Source organism: Peromyscus californicus, unplaced genomic scaffold (assembly GCF_007827085.1).
Source record: "Peromyscus californicus insignis strain IS unplaced genomic scaffold, ASM782708v3 Scaffold_6__1_contigs__length_162567912, whole genome shotgun sequence".
Lineage (NCBI taxonomy): Eukaryota > Metazoa > Chordata > Mammalia > Rodentia > Cricetidae > Peromyscus > Peromyscus californicus.
The window spans coordinates 3,085,143-3,097,909 of record NW_026294584.1 but is presented as its reverse complement, the minus strand read 5'-3'; the positions used below and the strand labels follow the sequence as shown (position 1 = coordinate 3,097,909).

Genomic DNA, 12,767 nt, shown 5'->3' with positions numbered 1-12,767 from the left:
CACCTTAATGTTTCCTTAGTTTTTTAAATTAGGAAACTAAGAAATAAATATGATACTTTCTTATGAAAACCAGTGCCTCTAGAGGGCTGGACAGATGCCTCAGCAGTTAAGAGCACTGGGTGCTCCTGCAGAGAACCTGGGTTTGGTTCCCAGCACCCAAGTGGCAGCTCACAACCATCTGTAACTCTAGTTCCGGGGCATCTGCTGCCCTCCTCTGATCTCTGTGGGCACCAGGTGTGCATGTTGTATACACATACACACATGCAGCCAGCATGCTCAGACCTATTAAACAAAATAGACCTAAAACAAAAGCAAACTAATGCCTCCACTTACATTTTCCACTGGGAATTTAAGGGAATATTTTCACTTTCCTTAAAAAAACAATGGGCCGGGCGGTGGTGGCGCACGCCTTTAATCTCAGCACTCGGGAGGCAGAGCCAGGCGGATCTCTGTGAGTTCGAGGCCAGTCTGGGCTACCAAGTGAGTTCCAGGAGAGGCGCAAAGCTACACAGAGAAACCCTGTCTCGAAAAACCAAAAAAAAAAAAAAAAAAAAAAAAAAAACAATGTTCTTGTGTCTTACAATAGCTCATGAGATTTCCAGGACTCCTAAAATGGGGCTGTTCCTACAAGGTCCAGGAGAACATGATTCATGATAACCCTTGGGATTCATCTGTTGGACAGTTAAAAGCTGTTTCAAAATAACCAAAAAGAAAAAAGCAATCTGAAAATGATGTAAAACGGGAAAACAGGACAAATGGGGCAGCGAAAGCTGAAACCAGGATGCGTCAAGAACCCTGGAGACAGAGTGCAAGTGTGGCCAGCCCGAGCCAAGCGTGGCCAGCCCGAGCCAAGCGTGGCCAGCCCGCGCTCGGCCTCTCACACCGTCTTCCCAGCGCAGTTTGAAACAGAATGGGTGGCTCTGGACACACCGGCTCCCAAGCCTGGGTATGGTCCACAGGTCTGTATGCAGCCAAGACACAGAATTAATACATAATCGTTCCCTCTTGTTAAAACTGAATTCTTGCCTTGGAGGAGGTGGGAATGAGGGGTGGATTGTGGGGGAGGACTGGGCGATGGGAGGAGGGAGGACAGGGGAATCCGTGGTTGGTATGTAAAATCAATAGAAAATACCTTAATAGAAAATTTTTGTTAAAAAAAACTGAATTCTTAGTTCACAGTGGGTAGCTGATTATTTCTAAGAATGAGTAATTTCTTACAATTAAAGCTTCTGAATTATGTAAATGTCAAAAACTCAGGAAAGAGAGGATAATGTGGTGACCTTTCACACGCTTGTCTCTCAGCTCCGGCAATTCCCAGCACAGCTTTCTTGTTTCGTCCCCTCTGCCACTTCCTCCACGTACCTGCGGGACCACTTTAGCGTCAATCCCGCACATCATCCACGTTCATCTGCGTGTCTCTGAGGAAACCGGCTTCCTTCTTTTTTTTTTTTTTTTCTGATACAGGGTCTTATTGTGTAGCCTCAGCTGACCACAAAGTCCTAGGAATTCTCCTGCTTCACCCTCTCAGGTGCTGGGATTACAAATATGCACCATCACACTCAATTTAACACATAAGAATTTCAGATAAAATTTAACCACAGTATCATTTCTCATATAAAATGTTCCCATCTCTTTTATATATGTTCACTGAGTTTCCAGTTTCTCCACTGTTGCATAAATAGAGCGTATACTAATGCCTGTAATGTGATATGTTGGACCAAGTTTCTTCAATAGATATATAAAAAATGAAAAAGAGGAAGAGCTTTAGTAGACACATCAACCAAGTGCAATAAACGGTAGAAGAACGATTAGCCTTGTCTGTGGATGTCAGTCCTGACTTGCAGCTAACCTGAAAAACATGCTCATGTAATGGGGAATCTGGTCTGTTTGACAGCTTGTTCAAGTCCCTTTTAGACATCCCGGAGTTCCTCATGGGCAAAGACAAACCTGAAGCTGTATATTGGGAAAGTGCTAGAGAAGGTCAAATTATTCTGTAGAACAGAGCGGAGCATGCTAACTACAGTCACTGAGTTATACTGTAGGACGGTGAGGCCCGAAGCAAGTGGAATGGGAAAGCTGGAAAGATGAGCCATGAAACACAGAGCACCTGGAGAGCCCTGCACCATGATGGGGTGGCCCCAGAGAACTTGGAGGAGTATGGTTTTCTGAGGACTAACATGGAGTTCTTTGCATTTCTGGAATGTATCCTCACACACTGCTCTCAAAAATATTCAGTAAAATCTGTCAGGGGCTTTGCATACATGGTGTTGTATAGACTGAGGAGAACAGCCATCTATAGCCTACCCTGACAGAACACAGAAATGGAGCAGGTACTGCATACAGGCTGACCATTTTTGGAAGCTGGAGTCAGAGCCAGGGAATAATGGGGAGATTGTTCCTGAGCCTTGATGGGAGCGAACTAGTCAATTGATCTAAATGGGAGCAATTATGGCTAAAAATCAGGCTAGCATTGCTATAAATGACCCTGATGAAGTTGCACAAGCTGAAAGATGCTATCTGTCATCTGTATAAAGTTTAACTATCCCAATGCATTCAAGTATGGAAGCAGACCCTGTATACAGTTCCACAAATCCTTTGCATGAAGTTAAGTAAAAAACTGAAGTTAAATGTATGCTGAAAGAGGAGGCTTGATCTCAGATTTCTGACTATTTTATTAATTATTCTTGGGGAAAGATTTTTTTTCTTTAACATTTTGTTCCTTTTCTACTTTAATGAACTGAACACACCTTAATTTAATAACCAGAAAATAAATCCAAAAGCAAGGGTGGTACTTTAAAATACAGGATAGAATTTGTTCCTGCAACCTTGAGACAGAGGGGAAAAGTGTAGGTCACAAATACATTGGTCCAACTTTTTATATTTCATAAAATTATCATTCCATGTGAAGAAAGTAGGCTTCTGTCCACATATTTGTCTTTGTTGTTGGGAACCACAGAGGTTAGTGAAGAACCTGCTGTGTGTGACTGCAGACTGAGAAGTGGTAGTTCTAGGATTGTCATTCCTCCACTGAGCATCAGGCTCACAGTGGTGGCATTTCCTGTCATCTTCGTACTCAGCAGGCTGAGGCAGGGAGGTTGCAATGAGTCTGAAACTAGCCTGGGCCATATAGGAGTATCAGACAACAAAGGCTACAAGAGCCTGCCTCCACAAGCTAGAAAGACTAAATGTTATACCCTACAGGTATCGAGAGCCTAGATTTCTCTGGACGGAGATATAGGAATGATGAACTAGGGCTAAATCCTGGGATGGCCCAGATTCCAAGAAGCATAGACAATGCTTCATGAGAAAAAAAAAAGCTGTATAGCTCAGATTCCCAAAACCCCATCCTGGAGGAGCATTCAAAGCTTGTTCAAACATCGTAGAACTTGTAGTAGTTACCAGCAGTGCTGTAGCTTGGCTTCCACGCAAGAACCCACATCATCTACAAACTAACAAAGGAAAAGACAAGCCAATGGCCTGGGGCACATGCCCCTGACCACTCACCCACCTGGATCTGGAGCACGGCCAGGTCAGCATCAAGGGCCCTCTTGGTCGGCAGTAATTTCTGTGTCACACAAATCTGCCTTTGCTTCTCGGCAATCTTCAGTCTCAGGAATCGGATTTTTTCATCCAGGATGTGGATTTCGACATCCCCATGAAGTTTCATCTTCTCTTGGATATTTATTTTTTCATAAAAAATGCACACTTCTTCCTCACGCTCTATCAGCTGAACACCACTATGGTCAAATTCAGAGCAGGGGTGTAAGTGGGTGCTGAGGCCTCTGTTTCCTAGTTATTGTGGTTCCCTCTGGCTTTGGGCTCACGACACATCAACACAACAGAATTTCAGAACATAGTTTCATGTCCCAATGGATTGCTAGTTAAGCTCTGCACACTGGATCTTCCTGGGGATAAGAGTGTTGGCATCTCCATTCACAGCCAGTTGTGCAGCAGGACGGCCGCAGGATGGCCGCAGGATGGCCACAGGATGGCCACAGGATGGCCGCAGGATGGCCGCAGGATGGCCGCAGGATGGCCACAGGATGGCCACAGTGGCTTGATGAGCTCTCAAGGTTTCCCAGGGTAGGGGAGGTCACTCCCAACATGTGAACAAAACAAAACTCAAGCCTGATTTTCTGCACATATTTTTTGGGGGGCCAGACTTGCCAAGCAAGGCTTAGAAGCCCCAGGCAATAGTCCCAGGAACGTGATTCTGGAGTGAGCTGCCAGGCCCATAGGCTCTTTGAAAAGTGAGTGTTCCTGGTGCTGGTTCCCAGTAAGTAACCTGCCCTTTGTGACCACGCTGACAAGTGCAATGGGAATACCCCTCCTTGAGAGCAAGCCACTGGACAGAAACAAAGTGAGAATTTTTTCCTCCCAGCAGCTTGACCAGGGCCTGGGAACAAACACTCTATTTATCCATAAGCTGTGGCTTGTGCCAGGAGCCAAATAGGATTTGGGTTTTTTTTTTTTGTTTTTTTTTTTTTTTTTTGTGTGTGTGTGTGTGTGTGTGTGTGTGTGTGTGTGTGTGTGTGTGTGTGTGTGTGTGTGTGTCTTTGTTTTTGTTTTAACCCAGATAACATTTATTAGCCCTTTGAAAGAGTTCTGTTTGTCAGGGACCCTAACGATCTTCCCACACCTCCTGTATATCCATTACTGCAACTGCTACCTTTACTTTTCCTAAATCTTCCCTTCCCTCCAATAGTGTGCCTGCGGTTGAACCTGGCTGACCTTAGCACTCCATTCTGCCTGATTGGTTTTTCTGTCAAAGCTGCTTTTTATCAAATTCCCTTGATGACAAAAGCCAACAGCAAGGAGTTTTAACATTCTGTCTCCTCAGGGGCTAGCACTCCACTGCTTTACAAGAAATAACACACAGATCTCATGAAATTTAAATTATTTCCGGACTCAGTCATCCCATCTACCAATTTCTCATAACACAAGCAACTGTGGTGGGGTGGGACTGTTGAAAGAGTCACATTGTTAATAACATGCCTGCAGGCTGGAAAACATAGGCCTCTCTCCTAAGCCTTAGTTACTTATGGAGAGGCTAAATGCTGCCCAAATGGATAGTTGTCACCAAGACTGACTCACATCAGTTGATGCAGAAAAAATTCATTGTTATCCTAGAGCAGTGGTTCTCAACCATGGCATGACCCCTCTGGGGGTCACATTTCAGATATCCTGAATATAAAATAGCAGATGTTTGCGTTATGATTCATCACAGTAGCAAAATTACAGTTATGAAGCAGCAACAAAATGATTTTCTGGTTGGGACCAGCGCATCATGCGGAACTGCACTAAAGGGTCACAGCATCAGGAAGGTTGAGAACTGTTGTCCTACGGTCTCAGAGACCGATCTACAAATGCCTCAAACCCTCCTTTTTACTTCCCTTCCACAGACAGCCTGTCTTGTTTTTTGTGAAGAACACACAGCTCCCTCCCAAGAGTAAAGAAAATGGCTCCACTTCAGTAGGCTCCCTGGGCGCTCAGCCCAAGCCATTGGCGATCCGTACCTTTCGTTCCGACGCTGCACGGCCTTCTCATACTTTTTACGCAGCTGCATCATCTCCTCCTCAATCATGGTGATCATGCTGGCCAGCCTGTCCATGCTGTTCAGCTGGGCCTCCTTCTTCTCCTTCATTTCCTGAAGTTTAGTGGTGATTTTGCACACGTCATTCTGCATGCTCTCCCTGATGGTCACATTGTTGGAATGCTTCAGCATGGCGTTTTGTAGCTTTCTTTTAAAATAATGGCACAGTGCGGAAGATCATTATTTTCTTCAAAAGTACTGAAGGTGTCTGAAAAACAGTTCTCAAAAGTGTGTCTTCTGAAATGACATCACTACGCAATGCTTTCGGGACTTCATGCGAACTGCTTTGTTGTGGGATCCCCCCTCCAGCCAGACGAGGATACCGTCATGCCTACCACCATGACACACTCTTTTGTGAAAGGGGCCTTTGCTGCTGTCAGCTCAGGAGACTGTTCTGAAGACAGAGGTGTCCTATTGACAATGCCTACCGGACCTGAGGACTCAGACTAGGAGCAGGGGACACACTGCGTGAAATCACAGCCTGTATGTGGTATTTTAATTTCCTTTCTAGTAAGAATCTGAGTGGGAAATTTCTCTTTTTCAAGCACGCTTTTCAAATCTTTATCAAAGTCAACTAGGCAATAATGGCCAAGAGAAAAATCCAGTTACGTAGTCTCAGGCAATCAGGGAGGTGACAGAGTAGACCTAGGCCTGTGGTGAACATTATTCCTGGAATTACTACATAGATGGACTCATTTAGCAACAAAAGGTCCTATACAATAATGCCGAGGATTATGTACAAGGAAAGAGTCCAGAGAAGTAGCGTGGCTTGCCCGAGGTCCCACAGACAGTAACTGCCAGAGCTGTGAGTTTAGTCTAGAAAATGCTGCTCGTAGGATCTACTGTAGCTTCCCACACGCATTACAACCAGGGATGCCGCCTAAGAAGTAATTTGGCTTCTAACTTCAAATGCGGATTATGAGATTCATACTTTTTTTTTCTTAGTTGAGCAAATGAACATCATCAGATCATCATAGTAAACATAGTTTTATATTAGAGTTTTCCATTCATTAAAATTTGTGACACTTAGATAGAAAACAAGAAGCATGCCCAGGGCCTGTGTCATTACCCGAGAAGCTAGGTGTGTGAATATGCTTTCCCATTTCTGGAAGCCTTGGCCTCTTCTATGACCAACAGGATATTCTAGAGTCCCAAAGACACCGAAGACAGGGCTTTGGGAGGACTCAGGCTGGCAGGATTCTTACCTTTCTAGAGAGACAGCACTGTTCCTTAAAATTTCCAGTTCATTTAATGACATTTTGTGTCTTTCTTTTATTTCATTCACTTTCTGATGAGCTTTGTGAAGGAGGTTAACAAACTTATTTCTTTCATTTCTAATTGTGTCATACAGCTTGGCAAATTCTTTGAGTCTGTGAAAACATGAAGTGGTTTTTTAAAATTGAAAAATAAATAACACCTTTCCCCTAATCAAATAGATAAATCATGACAAAATTCTTTTACCTCCGATGAATTTCATATTTTTTCTTCTTGTATAGTCTGATTTCAAGGTCCTTTGCTTTGATTTCCTTAATGACATTGGAATGTTTTTGCTGAAATGTAAAAAATTACGTGTGAAATAAAGAAAAACAACCAGAAAACTAAGTGTGGTGGCTCCTGTCTGTAATTCCAGCACTGGGGAAACTGAGGCAGCAGGACTGCAATGAATTCAGGATCAGCCTATGACACATACTAAGAACCTATCTTGAAAATCCAAAATCAACAAGAAAAAATACAACATAAGAGCACTCTGCTGGAGATGACAGGCCGCACTAGTGAAAGCCGTGAAACTGTGCACTGGTGGCTGTGGAGCGCCCATGGGACTGGACTAGGTCCTCTGGATATGGAAGACAGTTGTTTGGCTCAAACTGTTTGGGGGCACCCAGGCAGGGGGATCGGGATCCATCCCTGGTGCATGGGCAGGCTTCTGGAATCTGGTGTCTGTGGTGTGATGCCTTGGTCAGCCTTGGTGCAGTAGGAAGGGGCTTGAACCTGCCTAGGCTCAGTATGCCGGACTCTGCTGACTCCTCATGGGAGACCTTGATTTGGGGGATGTGGGGATGTGGGGTGGCTTGGGAGGGAGGGCTAGGGGTGGGAGGGGGAGGAGGGGGGATCTGTGGGTGGTATGTAGAGTGAGTAGAAAATTTCTTAATAAAGAAAAATGAAAAGAAAAAAAAAGTACTCTGCTGAACCCTGCTCCATTCACCTCTGTTAATCTTTCCTAACCTGCTGGGTTGGACAGACAGGGAGAACAGGAGAAAGCTGAGAGCTGCCTGGCCTGCTGAAGTGATTCCCAGGGTTGCTTAAGATCTAGGAAGAAGCAGAGAGGATAATGGAGCCTGCACAGACAGGGTGGGGAACCTGGGGCACCATGAGAGAAGAGTGACTGTAGCCTGCACTGACAAATGCCGTGACCTGAACCCTCAATGGCATTTTGTGAGACTGAAGCAATGGTTTAAAGTGCAGTTGTGTCCTTATGTGCTCATGGGTGTATTTACCTTTATATCAGGCACCATGTCGAAGCCAGCTGTAAAGCTGTATATAAATATATTAAAAAGAAAACAGTTATACCTTCAAGATCCTAAAAAACAATATACCAAGTGCTGAATGTATTAGTGATGCTCTTTAGATAGAAAATGCCTGGTGGGTCCTTTCTCTGGGATGCAAAGCAAGAGTCTCTGTGGATAGCATTGGGTGGGGGGCGGGGGCAGCTTCAGTCATCCTCCATCAGGACAGGCAGAGCAAAATCATTTGGCCTGGTGATGCCTAGACAGTATGGATACACAATGATTTTATTTTGTATAACTTTCACTGAAAATGGGAGTCGACAAGCTAAGCTTCAAGTACATGAAAAGAATAAAGCAGGTGTGAGATGTAGCACAAGCTGTGCTGCTTTGCAGGTGACAAAAACATCAACAGGAATCCCCACCCCAGGCACCTTATTTAGTTTTTAAAAAGAGATGTAGATATTATGCAAATTAATAAGATTGAATACCTTCTTGTAGAAATACGGTTAACTACAACCAATGTTTCAAAGGGTAATTCACAATACTGAAACACTCAAGGGACAAACAATATTCTCCCTCATGATTTCCATATCTCAAAAAGAACTATCTTGTGCTTTACTATGAATAAGTTCATTTAGTAGTGAAGTTTAGCTTATGTAGATCATTGTGTTTATAACACGAGGATAGATATAGATAACATAAGGATCAGATATTGGGATCGATCAGAATTTGTTTGCTTTGTAAAACAGACCAGTTCTTTTCTTGGAATAACAAAGTACACCTCTAGCATATCCAAAATTTCTGAAAAGAAAGAAAATTTTCTGAGCAGGAAGTCTCACAGAGGCAGATGCTTCCAACCACAGCAGGTGTTTCTGAAAACGTTCCGGCTAACGCCACTCCAGCCCCCGACTTTGGTGGTGATGACCTCAAACCTTAGCTGCCCCCTGTAGTCATACTTGTCTCTTCTGCGCCATCTCTTTCCAATTCCTTAGAGGCTATGCTGTTTGCCATCTGTTTTCTATGAGCCCAGTGGTCCCATGGGCTCCATTGGGCCTTTGCAATAGAAATCAGACACTTCAAGATGGGTTGAGGGACCTCACCATCTGCCCTCGCCTGCTCTCTGCTTCACTTGATATCTCTTCTCTTCTGTCTGCCAGTCATGGTGAACTTCTCACTTCTCAGGTGTGAATGTGTCTAATTAAACAGTGAAAGAGGTATCTGGGGAGTTGGTTAATTGATAGTGGTCTGTGTGGTTATAACTTTCTCCTTCCATCTTCACTACAGAATCTATTTCATATTAGTGCCCATCAATGCTGCATAAGGGTGAGTACCTTCTGGGGAATGAGAAAAAAATCCCACCTCCATATAACCTCTCAGAATGAGAAAAAAATTACACTTATAAACAGCCAATGCCCAGGTCACATGACAAATGCATAAATTCTACCTTATTAATAGTTCATATCATATTTAAAATCTTTTATTATTATTAATTTTTGAAACACAGTATCACTATGTCATTCAGGCTAAACTTTAACCTGCTGTCCCCCTGTGTCTACTACCTCTTGAATGCATGTCACAATGTACACCTTTATTGTTCGTTTGGCAAGAGATCAAAGCTCACACAGGCAGGCACTCAAGCCTTGAACTGTTTCCCCAGCCTTTATTTACTTTTAACAAAGAACTGGACAGAGTCCTTTTGTGGACTAATGGATTCCAATGTTAAAATGTTAGCTACTGTTTTATGATGTTGTTTGTGGCCTTTGTGGGAGTCTGGAAAAACCATGGGATAAGTAAGGCAAAGAGTCTCCTGCACTGGTCTGCAGCATGCTCAGCTGATGACTTAGCAAACTCTGCTCTTAAGCTGTCCCAAGGCAAGTCACAGTGGAGTGTGTGACTTGCACTTCTCTCTGTGGCCTATGCACCTGGCAGCCCTGGCCCCTAGAGCTGCTACTTTATTCTTGGTGAAATTGTCATGTGTTCAGACCCTCTGACCATTTGATTTTTTTTTAACCTCTAATTATTGAAAGCTGAACCCTGAGTTGTTTTTTTTTTTTTTCAGTGTATGATTCAGTGTCCTTTAGTGTCACTGAATTTGAAGGAAATTTTGAATCCTTGCTTTCTAATTAATGATGAATTAAAACGAGGCTCCCTCGGACCTTTGTGGTAATTGATGAGTGGTTATAACAAAGCAGTTACCTGGGCTTTCAGGAAATCCTTAGACTTTTGTTCTCGTTCATCAATCTTGATCTGAGTCATGCGCCCCAGGTTGAATACCAGGTCTCGCATACTCTCTTGCTCCTTCAGGAGCTTGTTCTCCTCTGCAATCTGCTGTTCCACCAGCCTTGCCTCAGCTTCGGATAGGGTTTTCTTTTGGAAAGCACAGGATTAGAACTCATTTTCTGAAGAAGCACCAGAGCAGGGCTAGCAGGTAGCACTGTCTTCCTTCATGCTTAGCAACAGAGAGAGCGAAGTCATGAAGGATGCAAACCAGTGAGTGCCTGGGTCAGCACGACTGACCGTTTCCTTAGTGGGGTTTTAAGTGACTGGAAGAGGTTTAAAAACATGTCTTAAAATAATTAAATATTCAACAGCAGTTTGAATGACAAAAGTTTGAAATTTGAAAATAGACATTGATGAAACAGGTTGACTTTTAATGCAATCAATAGCCTTTTATTTGAGAAATCTTAATAGCCTGTAAAAGGATCATCATTTCAAGCACATTCTTTTTTTTCTCAGAAAAAAACCAGTGGGGATTGAATTTTAAGATGAGGATAGTGCATGTGTGTGTGTGTGTGTGTGTGTGTGTGTGTACTCAGGAGGGATAGACCACTTGGCTAGCATGTTTGAGGCACTGCACTCAGTCCTCAGTAAACTTCCCCATAAAGAAGAAATAGGCCCAAGCAAGATGGTGCTCTAGCAACACACTTTTAGTTTAAAAATTAATGTCTGTTATTTGTACATATTATTATAGACATGAATGGGTTTCACTGTGGCATTTACATATACACATTATCACAATTTGATAGTATCTGCCTTCCCAGCTGCCCACCCCCTTCCCATCCCCTACTGTCTCTCTTTGATGTACTTTTGTAGAGCATTTTAAAAACGTAACTTTATACCCCATTCTGCGAGAGAAGTATAAACGAATGTGAAGTTAACCTGCTGAATCAGATTCCTCTTAGCTAATTCCACTTCCTTGTGGAGGTCTCTCCTTCTCTCAGGCAGCAGAAGATCATCTTTAGGGATAGCTTCAATCTAGAAGTCAGAATTTAAAATAGGTGCTGTAATGAAAACAGTATTCAATACCATACACTCAACCCCACTGTACACTTTTTGAAACTGGCAGGCAAATCATGATTCCTGATCTTATAGGAATTTCCTTCTCTGATTATTTTTTATAAAACCAACATGAAGTAAAATGTGAAGATCTACCAAAAATATACAATTCATTAGCTACAAATGTTTTATCCTTTATAAATAAATCTTAATATTGAGCAGCACCTAAATGTGTTGAAGGGTGTGGGGCTTACATGCATGATCTTACTTATTCCTCACAAACACCATGAGGCATCCGATTGTTTGGGAGAGAATGACATATGGACTTGCCTCAGTGGTGTGGTAGGCACCACACCCTTCGACCACCACACCCTCCGACCACCACACTCTCTGTCCACCACACCCTGCTGCCTCATTAATTCATCTTGTGGGCTGCAAGAATATATTATAGAGATTCAGCTGTGTATTAAAGCTGTACTTTGACTGGCCCAAGGGTCTGTCAAAAGGCAAGCCATTTATTAGGAATATTTGGTGCTATCCAGCCTTTAATATTTCAGCTGTCATCTGCTATGAAATCCTTGGGTGCCCAGACGTTTTCAGACCTGCTGAACTTCTAGGACACTAACTTCCCTTCTGGAGCCAGCACGTGGATAAGGTCACATAGACAAAGACAAGCTGGGGGAGACTCAGCTTTGTTTCCTGTGCTAATGAAGCTCAGACCATCTCCTCACCTTGAGGCCTAGTGGCTCTCCAGAGCAATTGACTGAGAACAAAAGAGGTTTTTACATATCGAGGTGGAAGGTAGGGTGGAGCAACATTCCTGAGGAGGCAGAGGACCCAGTGGCCCCTGAGAGGAGGACAGGGGTTTCCTGGAGAAATGGCATGGCAAGAGAAAAGAGAGAAGACTGAGGTGCCGTGGAAGGGAGGCAGATCTTGGGTAGAGTTTTCTGAGTGCCAGGAGTAGAGAGTAGTGGAATAGAGAACGAGGAAACAGGACGAAGATGAGGCTGGAAGCATAAGAGCTTAGTTGTTAGCTGGACTGTGAGAGGAAACTGGACAGAACTGTAGCTATGTAGACAGGATTTCATCCCAGAGAAATGAGGTAGACGGATAAAGAGCTTGGTGTATCTATGTTTATTCTCATCCTGAACGCCTGACGGAGCTGTAGCTGTACTGATAGAATTTTGTTTTAGAGGAATAAAGTTAACAGACATAAGAGCACAATGTACGTAGATGTTTTTCCCTCAGATATCCCACACTGGACTTAGCAAAATCCCTGGGACCCCTGGGTATTCAATAAATTCATGATTCGGGAATGGAGAAACCTGCAAATGTTTGACTATTCACGGGAGAGTGATTATAATGATCAAGTCTATGCTCATTTATGAAATCCT

At 43.4% G+C, this 12,767-nt stretch overlaps 1 protein-coding gene across 1 annotated transcript in view; it reads right to left on the bottom strand.

Moving 5' to 3' along the window:
• The window catches only part of Ccdc146 (coiled-coil domain containing 146), a 158,306-nt gene that overhangs the window by 6,933 nt on the left and 138,606 nt on the right, over window positions 1–12,767 (bottom strand). The window contains exons 10-15 of the mRNA XM_052721116.1: window positions 11,257–11,352; window positions 10,294–10,464; window positions 7,055–7,143; window positions 6,799–6,963; window positions 5,517–5,741; window positions 3,509–3,737 (exon numbers count right to left, since the gene is read on the bottom strand). Coding sequence (XP_052577076.1) covers window positions 3,509–3,737; window positions 5,517–5,741; window positions 6,799–6,963; window positions 7,055–7,143; window positions 10,294–10,464; window positions 11,257–11,352 — 975 coding nt within the window. The remainder of the gene's footprint in view (window positions 1–3,508; window positions 3,738–5,516; window positions 5,742–6,798; window positions 6,964–7,054; window positions 7,144–10,293; window positions 10,465–11,256; window positions 11,353–12,767) is intronic.